Raw genomic sequence first — 23,460 nt, 5'->3', positions numbered from 1 at the left:
GTAAAATGGGAGAAGTAATATCTATCTTATATAAGGTCCCTGGTAAGGATTGTAGATAATGTATATCTAAGTAATCTGTCAAAGTGCACTCACATTCTGCTATTCAATGAATTGTGTGTATTATTATAATCTGTTCTACATAACTTACTTGTGAACTTATTTGCTCCTTTACAATCACTCCAAACGTTATCCTCCATATTCATTTGCAGTTGCCTGCTCAGCTTTTGATAAACTGCTGGTATCGTCTGAAGAAACACTACGGGTAATTTTCGGACATTACACCATTCACATTTAGTTAGATCAGAGGTATTTAAAGTAATCCCTACAGGATCATTTTCTGGTTCTAGAGGAAAACAAATGGAAACAGAAAAGGAATCAATTCTTAAAAGGGCAAAATCATAAATAGAGGAAATAGTGAGAATATAGAAGTTTAAAGTTAAACACATTATGTTCTATAAATCGTAACTCTAGTGAGAAATGAAGAAAAATCTTTATTACTATCTTAAAGAAGCTTCTACATTTTTTTTCAAATGAAAAGAGGGTTCTCTAATGAAGTATACTTCCAAAATTAAAGATAGGTTTTGTGATGTTACAGAATGAATTTATACTAGTAAGATAAATGCCCTTTGTTAAGAACATACGTGTAATAACTAATCATCTTAATGAATTCTATAACTATCATTTAATCTTTTATTCCTATAGTGTCTTAGTGTAAACAAAGCTTTAGTGAGTAAAAGGACATATAATAGCTTACCTTCTAGCTGTATCTTGATAAAATCTAAACAAAACTAAAAAATAAGACAAATTAATGCCAATCTAGACTTATGAAGATTTTAATACAAACACCCTAAAAGACATATTATTTGGGACTTAGACTACAGAGGGCAGAAAGACTGAACAATCGACTATGTACTTAAATATAAAATGAGATATACCCCCTCTCTTCCAAATTATCTCTCAGAAAGATAGGCTAGGCTTCATCTTTTTTATTCAAGTACTGAGAACACTCTTACACTATTGATTTCTCATAACTTCAAAGAGAAGTTGACAGAATATTACAATAAATACTTGCATACTCTCACCTAGATTCACTAATTATTAATATCTTGTCACACCTACTCCATCATTCTTTCTGTGTATACAGTCATTTCTCTTTTGCTAAATCAGTGAAAAGCAGGAAGATCATTACCACATCTAAGAAAATCAAAATTAACTTCATTCAACATACAGTTCATACTCAAATTTCCCCAATTGCTCAAAATTGTCCTTTACTGCTGTCTTGACTTTTCCCCAACCCATGATTCTGTCAGCATTGCATTAGTCTCTTGTCTACTCCCATCTAGACCAGAAACCTCCCTCTGTTCTTCATTCATGGCCTTTGAAAAATCTAAGCTAGGTTCTGTAAAATGTACATTTTGGACTTATGTTTCCTCATTTTTAAATTCAGGACACACATTTCCAGCAAATACAGCACTTAGGTGATGTTTAACTCCCACTACATCACATTTGAAGGCACATGATGTCAAGCTGTCTCTATTGATACAAGCTTAATCACTAGGTGAAGGCAGTGTGTCAAGTCTTTCCACTGTAAAGATATATTTTTCCCTTTGTAATTAAGTGGTAATCTGTGGAGAGAGACTTGAAAGCTTGTTTCCTAGTAACCTTTGGCTCAATGATTTTTAATATCTATGGAAGATCTTGCCTAAATTAGTTATTATTGGTGGTTTATAAAAAGATGATTTTCTCAACTATTTAATATGGTGAAGACATATTAAGCCTGATACAATCTAAATTAATAATCATTTTGCATATTTACATAAACCAATCAAAAAAGGAGGCAAGAACTTCAAAATGCACTAAAAAATAAATGGGGTAAATATATAGAAGGATGACTAGATACATGAAAAGCAAATTTAGTAAAATGCTAATGACAAAAATCTAGTTGGGAGTTTTACTGGTGTTCACTATGAAATTCTTCAACTCTCTGTTTGAAAATTCACAATGTAAAAAAAAAGCCAAAGAAATAATAAATAAATTTAGTAATTACAACTGCAAAGTCTAGAATATCAATAACCATACCTTCTAAAGATTGTGTTTAAAAGTAATACATTAATTGGTTTCACTGGAAACTAACACATTAATTGGAAACATCAAGAAAGGATACTTGCAGCTTGGGAAACATTCCAACAAACAAAGCTAAAATTATATCCTTTAAAACAGTATGTTAGATAATTCAAAAAGTAGTAACAAGGATGACAAAAATACTAATGTGAAAGTATTTGAATAAAATTGTTGCATGAGATACAGAAATAGAAACATGTCTAAATATCTGTCATTTAAAAATGTGTAACTAAATCCCACACAAATATTAATTAATACACGGTATTCCTGATAATGTAAGTCATTTCCCCATTTAAAAGTATTTACTTTTAGATAAAACTGGCACTTCTAGACAATGCCAATTCTAACAGTGAGTGAATTTAAAATAACTAAATTACCTAATAATGCCTGACATTTGATAAAATATTCAAAACAGTAAAATATTTAAAATCTGTTTCTCAGATTAATAACGACATGGCAGATAAATACTTTCACTACAAAACATAAGGATGTTTAAAAAGGAAATGTCAAATCATCTTTTTGATACGCTATCAGAAGAATTTACAGATCTATTATACTTCAAAGAATGTTCTTTAGGAAAATCCCATGGTACAAGGAAGGTTAATAACACGGGCTGCAAACTTTCACATTATAAGTACAACTTTTTGGCTGAAACATTTCATTTAGCATTTTAATTTTAAAAAATGTGTATTAACACATTTTACATTACATATACTGCCTTTTCTTAAAGTAAATTCACAAAGTTAGTGTTGCTTCACCAGATCATATATATGCTTGTATCTTTCATGTAAAAAAAAAAAAAGCATTCAAATTTTAATGTAGTCCTTGCCCGATAGCCTCGAGACTAAAGATGTAACTTACAACTAAATGTCTAACTTATCAGCAAAGCCTTAATTATCACACCAAAGAGTTCTGAATAATGGTGTTAATGGGGGGAAAAGCCATAAAACCTATAGGGTACTCCTGGAAATTTCCAAGATAAAGTGACACAGAATGGCATTTTTTTTAACTGACAGTAATCAGGAAAGATAATCTGTACCCTGAAGGCTTATAACAAAACAGAAGTTTCATAAATCCCTGACAACCTCAATATACATTACTATGTTATTGGGTAATAATGGACAGTCTATATATAATTTGCTTTAAATCTGGAGTACTTATTTTTCTAGTTTTTAAATCATAAGAAGCTAGTTTTTCAATGGTAAAGAATAAAAATGCTGATTTCCCATATAGCTTTGCTCTCATAAGAAATCAGTCCACGTTTTATTTTCTCCTATGAACTAACTATAAAGTTTTTCCTTTTGACTATATTTATCCTAGATCCATGAATCCCAGAAAATAGCTATTTACCATAATTTAAATAATAAAGTTACCTTTTAACTTTCCTAATGTGATACAATATGTTTTCCTAAAGATACTGCTTTATGTGTAAAGAACAATACTAGAAGATAGAATTTGAAAGAAACAAGTGGAGGCAGATAGTCAAGGACACCAAGTTAGGGAATTAAAAAATAAAGAATTACAAAGTAAGTTCAGAGATGTAGGAAGATTAATTTACCAATAATGTATAGAATACATTAGAAAGAAGAAAAATAATGGCTAAAGAAGGCTGGTTAAGGAGATTACATTAAAATTTCAAATAGCAAATGCATATTTGAATTGGATTGGTGGTAGGAGAATAAGGTATGACAGGTAAAATGAAATGACTGTAGAAAACCCTTTGGGTTTTGTGGAAGCTAAACCAATCCTGTGCCTATTGGATGGCACTGTAGTCCAGTAATTTATTTCTAGGAGTCTTGGAGCTGCAAGACATTGTCCTGCAGAATCCGAAGCTTTTGGATCCTTTTTTATCTCATTATATTGTTTAAAATACTCTTCATGCATTGAACTGGCATGAGAATAAAACAGTAATATATTGGATGGTTTTCTTACTCAGTGAAAATACTATCTTTCTAAGCTAATGAATATGTTATTATCTTGAACATTATATTATTAAACTTTTACCCAGATTTTTATAGTGAGGAGCCATTTATAATTGTTCATATACTCTTAAAACAATGTGAAACCATAAAAGTTTTAATATTCTATTAAATTAAGTATTTTAATTTACAAATTTTAAAGTATTACATATTAGCCTTAGCCACAGAATTTGAATCTTATAATTGGTACAGTGAGCATTTAAAGATGTACTTACAATTACAGGTTCTATTAACAGCCGAAAGAGTGTTCCTACTCGTATACTTCGGCAGTTTAAAATGACACTGTCAAAGGAACTTTGGCAGCCTAAAGACACAGGATCAGCTAAAGTTTCTTGAGAAATCATTTTGCGACGTTTTAGAGGTGTGTTGATAATAGAATTACCAAACTGGGAAAAAAAAAAAAAAAGAAAATTTTCACTTAAGTTACTAAAACAAGGCTGCTAAGATATGCAAATAAGATCTAATATGAGAAATGTAATTATAAAAACATAAGATTAATTTTATTTCAAGAGTGTTAAAGAAACAATTTTATTTTATATAATAGTAAACCCTTTCAATTTTATATAGTTATACTTTATATCTAGTTATTATCCTGAAATTCAAGTAATAGCATAGCAGTGATAAGTGGTACTCTGGGAGTCAGACTGCTTGGATTCAAATCACAGCTATACCAACTTTTAATGATCTGATTTTGTAAACTTAATAACTCCTTAAATTTTAGTTTCCTAAATTGTAAAATATAAATATCTACTCAACCGAGCTAATGCATATAAGCAGCTTAGTACAGTGCTTCATGCAAAGTAAAATACTGGATAAAAAGTTAGGTAGTAATAGTGGTAGTGGTTGTAGTACTTGGATTAAACCATTAATTCTTTAGAGAACAGGTAATTTAGGGGAATGGTTATCTGTATTACAAAAGGATGCTTCTTTATAGATTTAAAAATTTTAAACTACTTGACTTGTTAAAATTTGTCACTTCAAAATGCAAATTAACCATAATATAAAATATTTTATAAGTATTTAAAAGTAATTAAAGTTATTATGTTAAAAACTTTATTATCATCACAAGAATAAAATATCGTTTTGATAAAAAATCAAGAGGAAACAATGTCTAATGCATAGAGAGAGGTGCTATTCTCATTACACCTGTAAAGACATCTCTGTGATCTATGTCACAGGAAAAAATGTGTATTAAAACAAATGTTATATGCACATATATTTATTCCTGTAAACTGCTCTTTCAGGCTTATTAACAGATTTATCATGAATATTTTCCCAATTTATAAATAGAAACGTATCAGTGAGGTTTGAAAACATTTTTTAGCTTTTAGAATTCTTTCATCAAATGAGACATTATTTAAGCTCAATGATAAGATAGATAATTTAAGAGCTGCTCCAGCTGAATCTGTAGTAGAGGGACTGAGTCTAGAACTGGGTGGTCCACATCCTCCCAAAGAGCCTCTAAAAGATCTCTGAGAAACGCTAATTTTGCAGTGTGCCCGTCTGAAAACTGCTTACCCACAAATTCCATCATATAGAAAACCATTATTTATTTAACTGAATTGTACTATGCTGGACATCTGAGTTCTTTCTGACCCTTTCCCATGACACACTTTTCCAAGAAGCATTTTGGCAGCTAAATCCTGGTATATATACTTACTGCCAAATTGCCCTCCAGCATAGTTATTAAATGGAATGCCCAATATTCCATTTCTCCAAACGACAACACAAATGAGATGCTATTATAAAGATTTTCAGCAATATGACCATTAACAAAATGTGTTTCATTTTAATTTCATTTTCGGTACTTTACTACTTTCGGTACTTAACTAATTTCATTTTCGGTACTTTACTACTTTTTTTGAACTCTATTCATTTCCATTATTCATTTTCCTATGGTTTACTTTTATTTCTTGATTTTTAGGAAATTAAAAATATATAAAGGACTAACTCACACTCTCACATAGTATATTATTTTTTCTCCACTTGCATTACTTATCAAATTATGATGTTTTGGTAAAATATTCTCTAACTTTTTAATTAATCAAATATATTCATCTCTTCATTTACTATTTTTGCTTGTGCTGAAATGTTTAGAAAAGTATCCTTCAAGACTGTATTAAAAATATTAATCCATATTTTTCTATTATTCTTATAGTTGCCTATTTTTCCATTTTTTCTCATTCCCATCTTAACGAAGTATTTATGTTTCCATATTTTAATCTATACTCTTATAATCCCTGACATACACATGAGTACAAATAGTTTTTACAGGTTTTATGTTTTAAAAATGTTCTTTTTACAAAAATAAGAAAATATGCACATTTTTCTGCATCTTGGTACTCCCCCTCAACCATACTGTGTACAAATCCTTGTCATTGATATAGCTCTAATTTTTATTGTCAGTAGCTACATAATAGTCCATGGTGTGGCTATGCCACAATTTCTTCATTCATTTACATACAATGGGCAATCATTTTGTTTACAGTTGTTTGCCAACAACAGGTTTATATATACAGACTTACACACTGGAGGGAGAGAAAACGAATTATTTGGTCATTCAGTACACATTTAAAAATTTTTAATAGATATTTTTGCACTACTTTCCCAAAGGTCATAACAACTTCCTTTTCCATCAGCAAACTACACAAGTACTCTTTCTCTCAAATTCTTGCCAGTAGTACATAGTAATTGATTTAGTATTAATTTTGAAAGTCTGTGAAGTATACGGATAGATTTCATTTTCCTTAATTTGCACTTTCTAATTTGCACTTTTCAGGTGGCAATTTATTATCTAAATTTTCTTCTCTTTTTGTCTGTTCTTCATTTCCATTTTCTTTTTTCATCAAACTTTTAATGGAGTTTTTAGTCTACTACAGATATTAACAAGTGTATGTCATCTCCGTTATAAATATTTCTTTCTAGATCTACTGTGTCTATCTATTGACATAATTTTTGTTCTTTATCATCTGAATGCTTTGAAATTTTTATAGTAAAATATAATATAGTAAAACATCAGTATAGCTAAATATACTCCAGTTAAAATGACTTCTCCATGTCCCCAAATTATTCAAGTAAACTTGTTTATACTTACATTTTGCTGTAAGGTTGACATCATTTCTTCTTGCTGAATATTTACACTTTAAGCCTTCAATTTAATTAAAATTTATTTTTGTAAATTTTAATTCTCTTCCAAATCATCTTCCAAGTAGTATCTTAAGCCCCACTTAATAAATAATTCATCTTTTTCTCCTACTGACACTGCCAAATTATCCTCCAAACAAATATTTACATTCCAAAGGAGAGACATAATCTGAATAAACATCAATAAATGTAAACAGTACCTGGTCTTTCATTCTTGCTTTTCGTGGCAACACAACTGTATTTAACTCTGAATCTGCTGGAATACTTCTTATTTCATGCTCTACCCTACAAGTATTTTCATTTAGTGCTGCTTCTACTTTTCCAGTGGATGGTGCTGGGGAAGAACATGCTGAATCAGCAGGTTGAGGAGATATGCTCTCTCTTTTGTTAGTCCTGTCATTGTCATCATCATCATCACTAGACAAAATGACTATTAAAAAAAAATGTTAATTACTGCATGTATTTTATTTCTGGCAGTTAAAAATGTAAATATATTATCAAAATAGGAAATATATCAAATTTGCTTTGGATCACCTCCAGATCTGAGATTAATAAAAACAAATGAAGGTATAATTCACTCTATCTGATGAAAAGTTAAATTTAGAAAACAATTAAAAATAAAGAAAGCATAAGAACAGGCATCTTTTTATTGTCAATATACAAATATGAAATTAATTCTATAGTCTATCACCATCACCCACATAGAAACATATACAAGTTACAGCAAAAATTAAATGTTTATCAATAGGTCTCTTTCAAAGTTCCAAAATGCTAAGTATGAAGATAATCTGCATATAAATTGTTCTCAAAATAGCAAACATTTTAAATGTGTGTGAAACTCCATGTGACCACTGATTTTATCTCACAAAGAAAATCACAAAAATCATAATTGGTCCTTGGGAGAACTTAGACCAGTGCCTAATGCTCAATAAATTTTGTTGTGTAAATGAATGTGGCCAAGAAAAATTATAAAAGTAATCTACTCTTATACCTTTTCTCATTATTGAATCTACCAAATCCATCTCTCTATCAATATTCCCCAGAGCCACCCACACTACACTTGAGTCAAATCCTAACTCCTTCTTCTGGTTTATATACATCCATAATCTGGGCCTTGCCTACTTTTCCAACTTTATTATACTACTCCATTTTTCCTTCTCTATGTTCCAGGCACACTGGCCATTTATTCTGTTCCTCAAACACTACAAGCTTGTTCCTGTCTGGACTGCAGCTCCCCTAATGCAAATATTAGCTTACATAACACTTTCTGCTTAACTATCCAATCTACAGTAAACACATGGGCACTTGCTTATTCACATCAACTGATTAAATTTTGTTGTTTTTTGTTGTGCATGTTTATTTGCTCATTTGTCACTCCCCACTACATATAAACTATAAAAGAGCAAAGACAATGCCTCGTCCACTGTTATATTCCCAGAGACTAAAACAGTGCCTGGCACAGAAGCAGCATTCAAAAATCATCTGCTGAAAAATGCACAAACTTCTAGGAGCAATTTTCTTTTCAGTATCCCATGCATAAATGCTCAGTTAATATTTTTCAAGTAATATATGTTACATGTCCCAGACAGGCATCATCCATCCCTAGCATCACTTTCTTTTTTTGCTGTCCGGCCTCGGGAGCAAATGTTATATGTTGGATCTTTTTCAGAACTGGTACTTTATTGATAGAATACCGAACAGATCAGATTAGATGGTCTAAGCAGATTTACACATTTTTGAAAGTTAGAGTTTTGTCCACTTACTATCTGCCTCACATTTTCCTCTCTGTAAAACTAATGGTGACTATTTCAAAGGACTGCCACAAAAACATATGTAAAAGGTTTAGCACATCATCTGGTATGTGTAAGCTTGAAAAAAAGTCCAGGAACTATTTACGCTGTTTATGAAAAACCATCCAGACACTTATATTAAAAGGTAAGTGTTCTAGCTATAATTATTTTTATGGTGCTTCAAGGACATTAAAACTTCTCTATCAACTATATCAAAAACTTATTTTAAAGCCCCACTGCAACAAGTAGATTGTACTACAGTTCTTATTTTATTAACTTAAAATAAGGATTCTGCTCAATATCACCATATTTGCAAAGCAAATGGAATATGCGAAGATGATATTACATAGTTAAAAAGCTGTTCATAGCTGCTTTAATTCTACATAAAATATATTCTAATATATATCTAAGATTCTCCATCAAGATCTGCTCTGGACTGAACTGTGTCCCCTCAAAATTCATATGTTGAACCCCTAATCTCCAATGTGACTATAACTGGAGATAGGGTCTGTAAAGAAGTAGTAAAGGTTAAATAAGGTCATAAAGGTGAGGCCTTGATCTTATAGGACTGGTAACCTTATAAGAGGAGTTATCAGAGATCCTCCCTCTCCATCCACATGCAGAAGGCCATGTGAGAACACAGCAAAAAAGGTAGCCATCTACAAGCCAGAAAGAGGCCTCCTCAGACACCAACCCTGATGGCACCTTGATCTTGGACCTCCAAGCCTCTAGAACTCTTGAGAAAATAAATTTATGTTGTTTGAGCCACTCAGTCTGTGGTATCCTATTATGGCAACTTGAGTAGACTAATACAGGGTTTTTGTACTTGTATTCCAAACTTGTTCCAACAGATTATCACCCCTTATTCTGGATTCTGTTCAAAGTTAACTTATGAAAGGTACCTATTCCACCACCTATAAAATAGTACCTTCCTCACACCTGACCACTGTCAGTCTCTTTTCCCTGGACCTGCTTCTTTTTTCTACATAGAATTAATCACTACCTGAGACACTGCACATCTTATTATTTGACTATCACAACAGAATGAAAGCTTCATAATAAACTATTTTAATAGAAATACAAATTTAAGAATAATTAAGTAATTAAGTATATAAACAAAACAGACTTTGGAACCAGAAAAACCTGTTTTTTTAAATTTACTCTCTAATAGTCCATATGTATATATTACTGAGAAGTTACTTAATCTCCTCAAGTCTAGGCTGCCACATCTATAAAATGGGATGTATCACTACTTACCTCATATGACTGTGAAAACTAGATTAAATAGGTTTGTGTATAAATCTTTATTGCAAAGCAGGGAACATTAGCATGCAATAAATGATATCTTTTATTACTAATATGAAATGTTCTTAAAATAGAACATAGTTTTTTCATATATTTTAATGAGAAAGACTTAGTCTTTTTATTTTTTTTTGAGCAGGAGAGGGGAACAAATTTATGTTTTATGGTTTTAATTCACGATTGATAAGGTCTCTAGGTTAAGCTCTGAAAAATAAACTGCTTAATGCACCTAAGAATCACATGAATTTATTTTCTTATATTATCAACCTATATGGTTGATGTAGACAGAATATTTATTTATTATATTTTTAACTTAATATGTACAAAATAACTTCCAGTTCCCTTCATCTTGAAAACCTCCTCAGAATGTTGTTTCCTGTGTAAAGTTTGGCTCCATAATAATACATAGATACTGTCTAATAAAGTGAGAGTTTTCATCACATCTAATCATTAAAATATAAAAACCTCACCATTAGGAATGATTCAAATGATATTAACAATATTGCATCTGTATAACACTAAAATGTATCGTCACATATCAACATTAACATAATATGATAATAGAATGTTGGCTGGACAGCTATCATACAGTATCTTTTTTGAACAGTTCTGAGAAATCAGCTAATGTACTGGTACGGTCTAAGGTTTTTATATTGAACTAAAATAGAAAATGACATATTTCTGAGGTTAAAAACAAAGCTTAAATTTATCCCGTTTTCTGAGTAACGATCAGGAACCTCAAACAATCTCCAAGAATAATCAACAGAAAACTTTTTTCTTGGGAGATACCATTATGAAGTGATTGATTTAACTATATTTGACATATTTCAAAAAATAGTAGTTATGTCTCTGTTTGTGATCCAAGTATTCCCAACTTTGGTCAGTGGGAGCTCTTTCATTTTAGCTCCTGTGTCCTTTTGACGTGCCCATAGTAGTTTCTAACAGCTTCCATGCTTCCTAATATAACTAGATGATCTAGGTTTATCTCACACTTTCATGCTCCAGACCTGGAGTCAGCAATTTCTCCGAGGAGCTCTAGTTATTTTTAGTGGAAAATGATATTCAAAAACACAGATATGGGAACTGGAGTTGCTTGTTTCTATAGTAGGATTGTTATTGTTCCTAGGTATTTTCTGTGAGTAAAGCTAGGAAATACTTAATTTCTATTTAAGAGAAAATATATATTTATATTATCACCAATTCAAATCTAAAGCTACAGGATATTTCTTTGATTTTACTTTTGTATTTCTTTTCTCTAATACTGAAAATCTTGAGACAATATAATTCCTTATTTGCTTTATCAATGTGTTTAAAAATATCAATATCAATAATTTTAATAACAATATTATTGAATACACTTAGGATTTCTTCTCAGCTGTTTGATCTCAAAATACCTAACATTAAAGATGTACAGCCACAACATTATTTTAATTTAAATTCATTTGAAGTAATTCCTCTGCGTGTTCAAGCCACCAACTAGATATACAACGAGGTTCATTTATTTCATTTTGGTTTTGATTTTGTTGTTTTTTAAAAAATTGCAATTTAATTTACTTTTATAATCATTTAAAATATTTAAATGGTTTCAAAGTCAAATCTCTAAAAGTATATTTGAAGAAATCTTACATCTATTCCTGATTCCTACAGTTTCTTCCCCTTCCAACCAACTACATTTAAAATGAGTATTCAGTACACCTTTCCATTTTTTAAAAAGTCCTATTTTCATTCTCCCACTCTTCATAAGTAAAGGGTAGCATACTATACACCCTTAATATTTACTTTACTTTATTCATTTGGTTAAAGATATTGGAAATCATTCTACATAACATTAAATCATATCTTTCTCCCCTTTTACAACTACATATGCTATAGTTTATTCAACCAGTTCCTGTTTCCAATGTTTTGCTATTTATTATAAGCATTCCATATACACACATATGTACATGTGTGTAAAGGTAGAAAAAGATTTAAGGGAGAAACAAAAGTAGTCAGGGAACTAATTTTCACTGAGTCCTTTCTATGTGTCAAATATTTTAGGGGAGCTACACTAGGCACTTTGTATGTTATTTTATTTATTCCCTCAAAAACACTATAAGGCAGAAAATGTTATCCATTTACAGATCAGAGAGATTAAATTAACTCAGCCAAAGTTAGAAAGCTGGGCATAACTGGCACTTGACCTAATACTGGGGCCAAGATCTGTGAATTTACTATTTAAAATGGAAGCTATGAGAACAGAGTCAGTTATTATTTTCCAACTAACACGGACGGTTTTAATCGTCTACCCCTAAAAATGTTACATAAATGACACAAGAAAATACTCATCAAAACTATATTGCTTAAAAAAAAAAAACAAAAAACTACACTTCTTAAATATGCTCATGTTCACATTAAAAATATGTGAAAAATATTGGACTAATATAAGTAATATCAAAGAGAGTAAAATACTTACTTGGATCATTTAGGTCTGACAAGTTTGTTTTCCTTTCTTTCAGGTTTGTGGTTTTGGCTACTTTTGCCTTAGAGTAAACGTTTTTCCCATTTGTCTGTAAATAATTTTGTCTACTATTTTGTCTACTATCATTACAATTCACAATAATATCAATTGGAATCTTTTTCACACTGCTGCCGCTGCCATAAAACTTCTTGAGTGATAATCCTGTGTTTTGTGATTTCTGTCCTCCAGAATTCTGATGATTTGACGTTAACAGTCCAGAAGATTCATTTGAAGTTTTAGCTTGTCTGCAATTTCTTTGCAAATCCTTAGGAAAAAGAATATAACTTTGGCATTTGGTCTGATTTTCTTTTTCTTTTCCACACTTTGGACAATATTCACACTGTTCAGAAAACTTAAGTTCCCCCAAAATAAAAGACTTTATCAACATCACAAAACAAACAAATATGAAATCTCAAAATTAAACTCTTTCACTCCTTATCATCATCATCACCATGGCTATCACAAAATCCTGACTATATCATATTAGTTAAGATTTAGTATCAGAATGCCAGAAGGAATTTTTGAGACCAATTAGTCCAGCATTCTCCAAACTGGAACATATATACTACTCAAGAGCTACACGAAGATTTTTCTAAGACAAAAAGGGCATAAATAATCTTAAGGGAATCAATATCTAGATACTCAATTTCTACATATAACCTTTCCAAAAACTGATCTGTTCATGCTTCTAATGTCAAGGCACCTCTTGCCACAATTACTTTTCTCCTACCTTAAAAAAAAAAAAAAAAAAAAAAGAATGTTAAACCCAGCTTTCATTTAAAATATTACAATGGTGTGTTGCCCTGGGTATAAAAACCACCAAACCAAACCAAAAGATTATTTTAAACGTTGAAAAAATGAAATGATTCTAAGTATTAGTTAACAAAAACTTTTGCAAGACAATTGATTTCTAAGACAATGCTTCAAAAATATTTTAAGGCCTAATCTAGATTATAATTGTGAGATCACTAAAAAGTTTTTTGACAGTAGAGTATCATGTGATTTGGAGCATATAATTTAGAAGGTGTTCAAGGAATTGAGTGATATTACTATAATTCTTTCCACACTCATGTATTTATTTATATGAATGAGGTTCTTCAGCACTTATCATGTCTCCGTATGTAACATATTTATCCACAGACATATGAAGTAATTAAGAAAAACAGCCAATGTCTCTAATTTAGAGATGCATTTCCAATAATTTTACTTTGTGCCAAATAGTTATCAAACTTTGTAACAATATAGTTTTAATCTATTAATAACTAATTTTTGTATGATATATGTACATTATACTGTCATTTTTTTTTATTTAAGTATAGCTGGTATGCAATATATTAGTTTCAGGTGTGTAATACAGTGATTTGACATTTAGATACCTTACACGATGTGATCACCACACTAATTCTAGAAATCATCTGTCACTGTGCAAATTTACCACAACATTATAGACTATATTCCCCTTCACCTTTTTCACCCATTTCCCCAAACCTCTCCTTTCTGGCAACTATTTGTTTAATCTGTTTCTATGAGTCTTTGTTTTTTTAAAAAATGGAATAAATAACTCAATCTAAAAGAAAATTTTTTTTTAATACTTTGAGCCTCTTATCACCGGAAATAAAGTGTTATCATATTTGGATGCTATCAGATCCATATATGACAAGAGATCTAACCATTCTATTTAAAAACTTTATTCCTTTCACTGTGTCAACTATTACATCCTGTGAGACTAAACTCGGGATGAAAAATGTTCAAAGTCATCTTAAAAATACGTAAGAGAATATAGTTGTATAAAATTCTTTTAAATTTCTTAAGTGATAGAAACCAAGTAGCTGCAGGAGGACTATCTTATAGGTGGTTGCTATAAAAAATTACATGTGTATATATACATTTCAAAATTTTTTAACTGAATGCTTAAGTTCTATACATTTTATTCTATGCAAATTTACAATTCAAAAATTTTAGAAGTACACACGCAAAAAAAGTCTAAAGATCACTGCTCATGTCTTATCTCATTTAAAGATAAAAAACTCAACAAACTGTTTATCTTGCCCAATATGACCAACAACAAAACCCTTCTCTTACATCATTTTACCTATTCAAGGATGTACCCTTTTTAACAAAAAGGAATGAAAACCAAGCTTTAATCAAGGGCAAAAATGAACTCAGTAAATAAAACATCAGCTGACTATCTCAGCATACATGTATTATAAAAAAATATCTTGTCTCTTTCTCTACCAGTACATAGAAGAATTCGAGTTATGCTATTTGTAGAATCTAGGTATAGGAAATTTTTTTCCTCATAAAACTTTTTTCAGTAGAACTCTGCGTATTTAGAATCCACAGGTAATAGGTAAACTATGCAAACAACTGGTTATACACAAATATGGGACAGATGATCTAACTTTCTTATTTTAACCTATTTCTAAAAAAGGAATATTTAAATGAAATACAACAATGCAAATGGTTGACCATGTCCCGCTGTACCTGAAAGGGAAACCCATAAATAAGTAGTCCCTATTTATATACTATTCTGTGATGAAATATCTAACCCCCTAAGAAAAATTTAAACCCCATTATTTTCATGATAAGCAAGGACATCTTTCCACCACTAGCTAGGTTTAAAAAATATTTAGATGCACACAAAAAAGTTCAGAGACATTCATTTATGTAGGAGACAGAACCCCCATTTGCCATATATAAGCTAACTATCTTTTAAGAATCTGAGGATATAACCAAGCTGGGCACTAACTGGCTCTAAAACTTGATTGTCTATGATAAATAGGACATATTTCAATGAAAAGTACCTCATGAAAAGAGGTACTTCCACATATTTCATTTTAAAAAATGTTACTGAAACAGAAAAAGCATATCCCTACAATTAAAATTTCTATTATTAAAATATAGAAGGAAAACTATTGTGAGCTATTACATATGCGCCTTCTATCAGCTAAGAAACACATTTTGGAACAGTTTGCAATAATAAGGATTAACATGCAGATCTGCTGAACCAAAAACAATATTAAATTTTTCATAAAAACTAGAAATTAAGAATTTTATCAACCTAGCGATTTAAAAACTAGAATCTGTTCTTAGTAAAGTAGTAAATTTTCATAATAATTTTATGTTAAGTACAATTACTTCTCGAAAACAAAGATTAAATTTTTACAAAATAAAATAAACCCAAATTACATATCATATACCATCTGCCAGTCTCAACACATAAATAACCAACTATACTTAATAAGAATGAACCTGTCTTTGATGAGACAGCACGGAGACAATGTCATTTTTAGTAAATATCCTAAAGATGTATAATCTTTTTAATATCAAAGATGCTGTACACAGTGTGAAATTTCAGACTACACATGGAAAGAAAACCACTAACGTAGTTTAAGAATTAAAAATTACATAAAGGGTTGCTACAATCTATTCTTTATCTCCACTAAAAGAATAATTGCCATGAGAGTAAAACAAGGAAGATTTATTTTAGATATTAAAAATAAATTCTGAGGTTTTCAGTTGGCACACCCAGTGGAAGAAAGATGGTGTGTTTGATAAGAAGCTTTCCTCTTTTCTCCTCCTTTACCTGGGTCAAACAGTAAGCCAAGCAGTACAGGAATGTCAATATGGTCTATGCCAAACTTAGGATGGCACGCCAGAGGACTGGTCATATAAAAGGTAACTGAAGAAATAAGTAAATACAGTGGGGAGTGTCAGATTTCTTACTATCAGAGAAGGGAGTTACAAACATGCAAAGTGAAAAAGGTTAAGATAAACACTGTGGTGCTGAACTAGAATTAGAATTATCAGTGTGAACTCATGGATTTTAATGTCTTAAATATTAACACATACATACACATATATTTCCTACCTCTGTACACTGACAAGGCCTATAAACATGACACCAAGTAGCAATGGGCATAACTAGTTCCCAAACATAGTCCCTCTGCTTACAGGAACAATGAATGGCTCCTTGGAGAAACACATGCCTCTAGAGCTGAGACAGAGAAAATGCAAAAAAGTCTAGATCATCTGGTTATTATACTAAAAAGCAAAGAAGTACTCAAAGAATGAAAGAAATATGTCAAAAAAACAACCAGGAGCCAAACTGGAGATATTTCCATGGGTCAAGTCTTAAACAATTTGAGCATCAAAATAAATGATAGTTGCAGAGTTATAACCTTTATGAGGAAAATAAGAATTTATGTGTCTACACTGATATAAAGGAATATATAACTAAATGTGAAATAAGGAAAAGTTCTACCTCACAGAAGTCTTATGAAGAAATGTAGAAATACCTATTAATTAAACTTACAGCAGATGCTATAATTTTTCTCTTAACCAAGATAAAAATTAATATCAGTAATGTGAAAATCAGCATTGTATGCCTCCCACTCGATATAATAGTAAGATTACAGCATCACTTCTCAGGATTTATGAAAGATGTATAAATCATGAAGAAACATCAGGCAAACCCAACTTGAGGTACAAAGTAAGTAGCCTATACTCCTCACAAATATCAAAGTCAGGAAAGACTAAAGACGACTAAAAATCATGGCAATTAAATGTAACATATGACCTTAAATAGGATCCTGTAATAAAGGACATTAGGTAAAATCTGAATGAAGTTTGTGGATTATATGGGAATTTTGGATCCATGCTAATTTTTAAATTTTGATAGTTATACTCTGGTCATATTGAAGAATGACCTTTTTTTGTTGTTTCTTTAAAGGAAACACACACTAAAATATTAAGTTGTAAATTAGCATCCTGTTATTTATACACAAATGGTACAGAGCAAAACATACATACATATATAAAGAGGGTGAAGGTAGAAGGACAGCAGAGGGAGGGAGAACAATAAAGCAAATGTGGAAAACTGAGGAAGGTGATAAAAGGATATATGAATAGCCTATTATTTTTTCAACTTTTCCGTAAATTAAAAATATTTTGAAAAACTTCTGGTTGAGAGCAATTACAGGGAGCATGTTGCAAGGAGGCAATGATAGATTCTTTACAGAAAAAGATATATTCTAGATTTTGGGTAGTTAAAAAATGATCTAATGAAGGCAGAAAAATTTGCCAAAATCACTTTTCTGCGTCTTGTCTAGTCCTATGAAAAAAGGTCACCTAGAATTCAATAAGTACTAAAAATAATATTAATAAAAATACCATCTGATTAACAACAAAGAATAATTTCTCTACCTACCTCTAAATCAGTTAAACATTTTTTTGAGGCAGGAGACAGAGAAGTAGAAGACTGATATGTACTGTGACGTTTCTGTGATACTTTCCTTTTAATTTCGGACTCTGAGTGTGATTCAGGCTCTTCTGTTTTCTTCATTACACGATCTGAAAGAAAGAAAAAAACTGAAAGTACTGAAATTAAATTTTATAAATTCCTCATGGTCTTTGCTATGAAAAAAACTAATTTATATTATCAAATTATGCTTTAGTGAAAATGTTTCAACATGTACAATAACTAGAACTTTAAGTCAAGACAATCACATGAAACAACAGTTCAACAAAACAATTTTGAAGCTATAACCCATCAACAGCTGATATTTAAATTTTGAATTTAACAAAAATTCAAATATATTAATATAACCAAAAAGATTTCAAACTGTAATCACCTAAATATGAAACAGTTCTGTGATTTCATTTACAATTAAATAAGTTCTCAAATGTTATAAAAATGGTTTTCTACGTATTCTAAAGCCAGTATCACATCTCTATTTCTCCTTTTCATACAACTACTTGAAATCCTTTACAGTGTAATAAAACTGCACACTTACCAACAGTTTGGGGCCGACTTAACCTTACAGGGTTATTTTCAAATTTTTGGACATGAGGTGGATACTCTTTCCTAGAAAAGGAAATTTATATAGTTTTATTCTAACAGAAAAAAAATATTTTTCAAAATGAAAAAAATGAGGAAATACTTAAAATACCTTTAGTAAAAGCAAAGTACAGCTTCTTTGTCACATAAAAACTGATAACTATAAAATAATAAAGGCATATTACACAAATATATAAGGTCAGTGACTATATTTTATTTAGACTGTCAATCTATCAAAGTCCATAGAGGGCAGACTTTCAAATAAATATTTAATAAATGAAGCCAAATTACTATCCTTTCAAAGTACTCACTTTGGAAAGTTATATATTACTCTCCAAATGCACAAAACTTTAGAATTTTTATTTTGGAACTGCCTTCATAATCGGTTTATAAAAAACACATTAAAAAAACTTGTAACACTTCGTTGTCACCTATTTTTTGCATTAAAAAAATCTCAGCTTAATAATGCTCAATTTGCCCAATTCTATTGTAAATGTTTTTAGTTGTTTAAAAACAAATTGATAAATAAATGAATATATCGTGAATAAGATACTGGCCTTCAGGACAATTCCAAAATCAGTATAAAAGATGTTATATACAAAATCAGCAATCACAGAACAAGTATTTAGAACATTATGGGAATATAATTATCCTTTTTCAATATATTTAATTACATTATTGGACTACATACACAATTGATTTTCAGGATTTTGAACATAATCCTTAGTAAATAAGGATCCTAAAATACCATGTACGTCCAAATATACACTAACTTTTGGGAAAAGCAAAAATACTACAGCTAAATGTGGGGAAAAAGCATTAAAAGAGATGTGAAAATGCAATAGACCAGGGAACTACAATAGCTAATTTCCCACCCTAAAGAAATGCTTCTAAAAATATTCCCATTTAACCAGAGATTAAAAATAAGAGGTTATTCTATTATTTGTAAATCCATTCACACTAGTGATCAATGCCTATCACTGATTAACCCATTTAACAAAAACCCTAAAGGAATTTTCCTGTAAAGTTTAATATCCTCTTATAAAAGTCAAAGCACCTACATTGAAAACAAAATATAAAAACAGCACAAGTGTAATAAGAGTAATGATAGTAGTATATTTGTAATAGCAGTTAGCAAATAGCGAGCATCATGTGCCAGGTACTGTTCTAAATGCTTTGTATCTATTAATTACTTTAATCTTCACAATAACATTATAAAGCATATAATATTATTAGCACTTTATAGATGAGGAAACTGAGGCACAATGAGGTTAATTAATTTGCCCATGGTCACACAATTATTAAAGAGCAATGCCATAATCTGAAGCCTGGCAAACTGTATTAATATTGGTAAGTAATGGTGTTTTCATCATTATTAAGCAGCACGATACAATTGGGCAATTTCCACCCTGCCAAAATTTTAATATTCGTGAGGATACGAGCTGTGAAGATGAGAATATGCCTTAGAGATAGTAGTCCTAGTGCTATAAAAAAGGTTATCAGCTCCTAACTACACTATATTTAGCTTAAAATATACTTTTTATATTCCATATACTTTCACACTAAAGTGTATGGAATACATGGTCTTATCTTTAAATCACATAATTGATTCTTTAATCTCTAAATTTTAACTCCACTTTGGGAAAATAAAGATACCAACTATAAAATGCAACAGAGACAATAATTCTGAAGCAAAGTATGATAGTACTATTATGGTAAACTCCAAAAATTGCATATTATATATTTTTTAAAACAATGGACAACTCAAAGAGTAGATATTCTTAAATACTAAGGGTTATCAACAAGGAAAACAATTAGTTGAAGTTAGAGTGGCCGAAAACCTGGAAATACAGGTATTCTGGGGAATCCTATAATCACAGACTTATTCAGTAGTAACTGATATAAATCATCTGAGACAAGTCATAGATGTGCAAGGATTGAAGAAAATGCTACATTAACACACTGTGTTCTTTGCAGTTTGACCCAGTGCGCCGAGCCCTGTATTGCTAATGAGGAACAATCAACCCACTGAATATAATAACACCCATGACCTTACCATGCATTGTATTGTAAAATTAATAAACTATTATGTCTATCTGCCAGACTTATGGCAACTCCAAATCTGATATTTGCTACATGTTTCTCTATACAAACAGGGCAATTTAAGTTCCTCTTTAAAAAATTTATTATAATGAATAAATTAAGTAAATAAAAGCATATTTTAAGTTTAACACAAAAATATAAGAATTTCAGGATAAAAGTATTAGCTTGATAAAAGAATTAAAAAGACTTTCTAGTGATAAATTATCGTTTTTTTAAAATTTAGCTTTAAAAAAATTTTTGCTAGGTGATCAAAAATCAAATTTTATGTTAATTTCTTGGTTTCTGTGTTTCATTACTCTACAGATACTAAAATTTCAAACTCCAAACTGGTATAAAGCTCAAGTCTAGGATTTAATTTCTCAATGGATATTTCTTTCCCACCTCAAATCAAGCAGAGGCCGAGAAGCTTCGCTATCATCTATTTATTATATACAAGCTGGGAGGTTTTTTGGGCTTCTGAGGGGGTTTATGTTTTGTTGTAATAGTTTTAAAGAAAACCTCACTTCATGGACTCAACATTTACAGGCTGTATAAAATGAAGTGGGAGACTTTTTATTTCTTCTTTGTAGTATTGTTTAAATAACATCAGAATGCTTTGCTCATTAAAGGTTAGAAATGCCTCTGCCCTGAAAATGTTTAAAATAAACTTATTTTGGAATAATTTTAGATTTGCAGAAAAGCTGAAGAATTCAGAACTTCCTTATATCTTACTCAGTTCTTCCTAATGTTAACACCTTCATTACCGTCACACATGTCAAAAAAGAAAGCAACATTGGTATACTACAATAAACTAAACTCCAGACTTTAATCAAATTTCACTAGCTATTCCACTAATATTTTTTTTGTTCCAGAATCCAACCCAGGACTCACTGCATTTAGTCATCCTAGTTCCTTAGTTTCTTCTTTGTTTCTCAGTTTTATGTTGTTTTTCATGACCTTGACCGCTTTGGAAAAGAACTGATCAGTTATTTTGTAGACTAGGCCTCAATTTAGGTCTCTGATGTTTTTCTCATAATTACACTGAGGTTGTGGGTTTGGGGTAAGAGAATTACAGAGGTAAAAGTGCCCTTATCACATATCAAGGGGTACATGATATCAACGCTAACCTGGATTGTTTGGCTAAAGTTGAGTGTCAGGTTTCTCCAACCTTAAGTTACTATTTTTCCCTTCCTACACTCTATTTGGAAGCAAGTCAGTCAGTCCAGCCCACAAAAGGAGTGAGGAAAGTTAAGCTCCAATTCCTGAAGAAGGGAGTATCTACACGTATTATTTGGAATTCTGTAATAAACAGCTGTCCATTTCCCCCAATTCATGTTATTGCAGCTTGTAAATTCTTAGGCTAATTCAATAAGTAAATTTATTCAATCATTTATATCCATATCACTCATGGGTATATTTTATACTTTAGGCTATAATCCCATTGTTTCAGTTTTGGCCCTTGGGAGCTTTCAGTTGGCTCCTGTATATCTTTGATGTGACCTCATTCTTTTGTTTTTGTGTATTCTGGGAAAAATATACATAACATTTAGAAAACTATTGAATGCTTTGCTAATCTTAAGCTGAATGTCACCCTTGTACAGGGGCTATGAAAATCTCTGTATTTTTCCAATTTTTGTATATATGCTGTTGAAGCAAATGGCCTTTTGTTTTTTGAGTACTTGCTTGGTTTTCTGACACTGTAAGATGCTCCACACTCATTTTTTGTTTTCCCTTATCCTATTCCTAGAATCAGCCATTTCTCCATGTTCCTTTTATTATAGAGTAGAATTAGAAAACAGGATCAGGGCACTGGTGCTTTTTTTCTTGTGGGGGGGACTTGGTTTTAATGACAGATCTTTTTATTAATCTATTGCTCTGATCTCAAAAGACATAAATTTCTATAAAATAAATCAATGTATTCATTTTACAGTTAAAATCCATTATTCCAAGCTCTTATTAAACTTATAAATCAGTCTAATTTTCAAATACATGTATTAAACTCTCCCACAGTTGTACTCTAACCAAGAACTTCTTGCATATTTTATTTTAGGGGAGTATATTGTTATATAACATTTAGTTGCGATACTGTTATTTATAGACTGTGCCCATTATAAAATGTGCTCCTTTATCTTAAATTTTATTAGTGATTCTAATTCTTAATTCCATCTCATTTGTTGTAAAATTCTACTCTTGCTTTCTTTGCATCTCTTGTGACTGTAAACACCCCTTGACTTACAAATTGTTATTTTATGTCTGATTCTTGTAGAAAACTTAGTGTAGCTGGATTTAATCTAGTTTGTCTTTTATTAAATTTATTCAACCTGATCACGATTATTCAACAGCTAACAGACTTTATGTTTTCTTTTCATCTTACTTCATGGGTTGTTATCTTTATATTCGTATGTTTATTTTATTGTTCCTGCTTTTCCACTATTTTTACTGGTTTGTACAACTGCTGTTCATTCTCTCTCCTCCCGCCCCCCAAAGTTAACTTAACAAATGAACATCTACCCTCCCTTACTGGACTCTTATTCTCACTGCATATTTCTGTTCATTAATATGTTATCAAGATTCCAACTATTTCCTCAAGCAAGATGTTTTACTGCATCCCAATAAGGTGAGATCTTTAAAATCCATTTACTTTCCCACCCTCGCCCTCCTAAATTACCTCCCCAAAAAAGGCCTTAAGACTTCTTTTACTGCTGC

The 23,460-nt window shown here is 30.8% G+C and overlaps 1 protein-coding gene and 1 non-coding gene across 15 annotated transcripts in view; both read right to left on the bottom strand.

Moving 5' to 3' along the window:
• SENP6 (SUMO1/sentrin specific peptidase 6) overlaps positions 1-23,460 on the bottom strand; it is a 93,796-nt gene that overhangs the window by 22,997 nt on the left and 47,339 nt on the right. For all 14 annotated transcript variants that reach the window (XM_011383565.2, XM_011383563.2, XM_011383562.2 and 11 more), the window contains 7 exons: positions 18,629-18,699; positions 18,043-18,185; positions 12,789-13,098; positions 7,445-7,674; positions 4,316-4,486; positions 755-788; positions 149-343 (listed from right to left, as the gene is read on the bottom strand). In XM_011383565.2, coding sequence (XP_011381867.1) covers positions 149-343; positions 755-788; positions 4,316-4,486; positions 7,445-7,674; positions 12,789-13,098; positions 18,043-18,185; positions 18,629-18,699 — 1,154 coding nt within the window. The remainder of the gene's footprint in view (positions 1-148; positions 344-754; positions 789-4,315; positions 4,487-7,444; positions 7,675-12,788; positions 13,099-18,042; positions 18,186-18,628; positions 18,700-23,460) is intronic.
• On the bottom strand, positions 22,305-22,410 carry LOC111733116. The gene has a single exon (XR_002777835.1). It is a non-coding gene; the product is annotated as a U6 spliceosomal RNA (small nuclear RNA).

The sequence above is a fragment of the Pteropus vampyrus genome, unplaced genomic scaffold (genome assembly GCF_000151845.1).
Source record: "Pteropus vampyrus isolate Shadow unplaced genomic scaffold, Pvam_2.0 Scaffold526, whole genome shotgun sequence".
In the NCBI taxonomy this organism is placed as follows: Eukaryota; Metazoa; Chordata; class Mammalia; order Chiroptera; family Pteropodidae; genus Pteropus; species Pteropus vampyrus.
The sequence above is the reverse complement of the archived record's forward strand: the minus strand, read 5'-3'. Positions and strand labels throughout refer to the sequence as shown.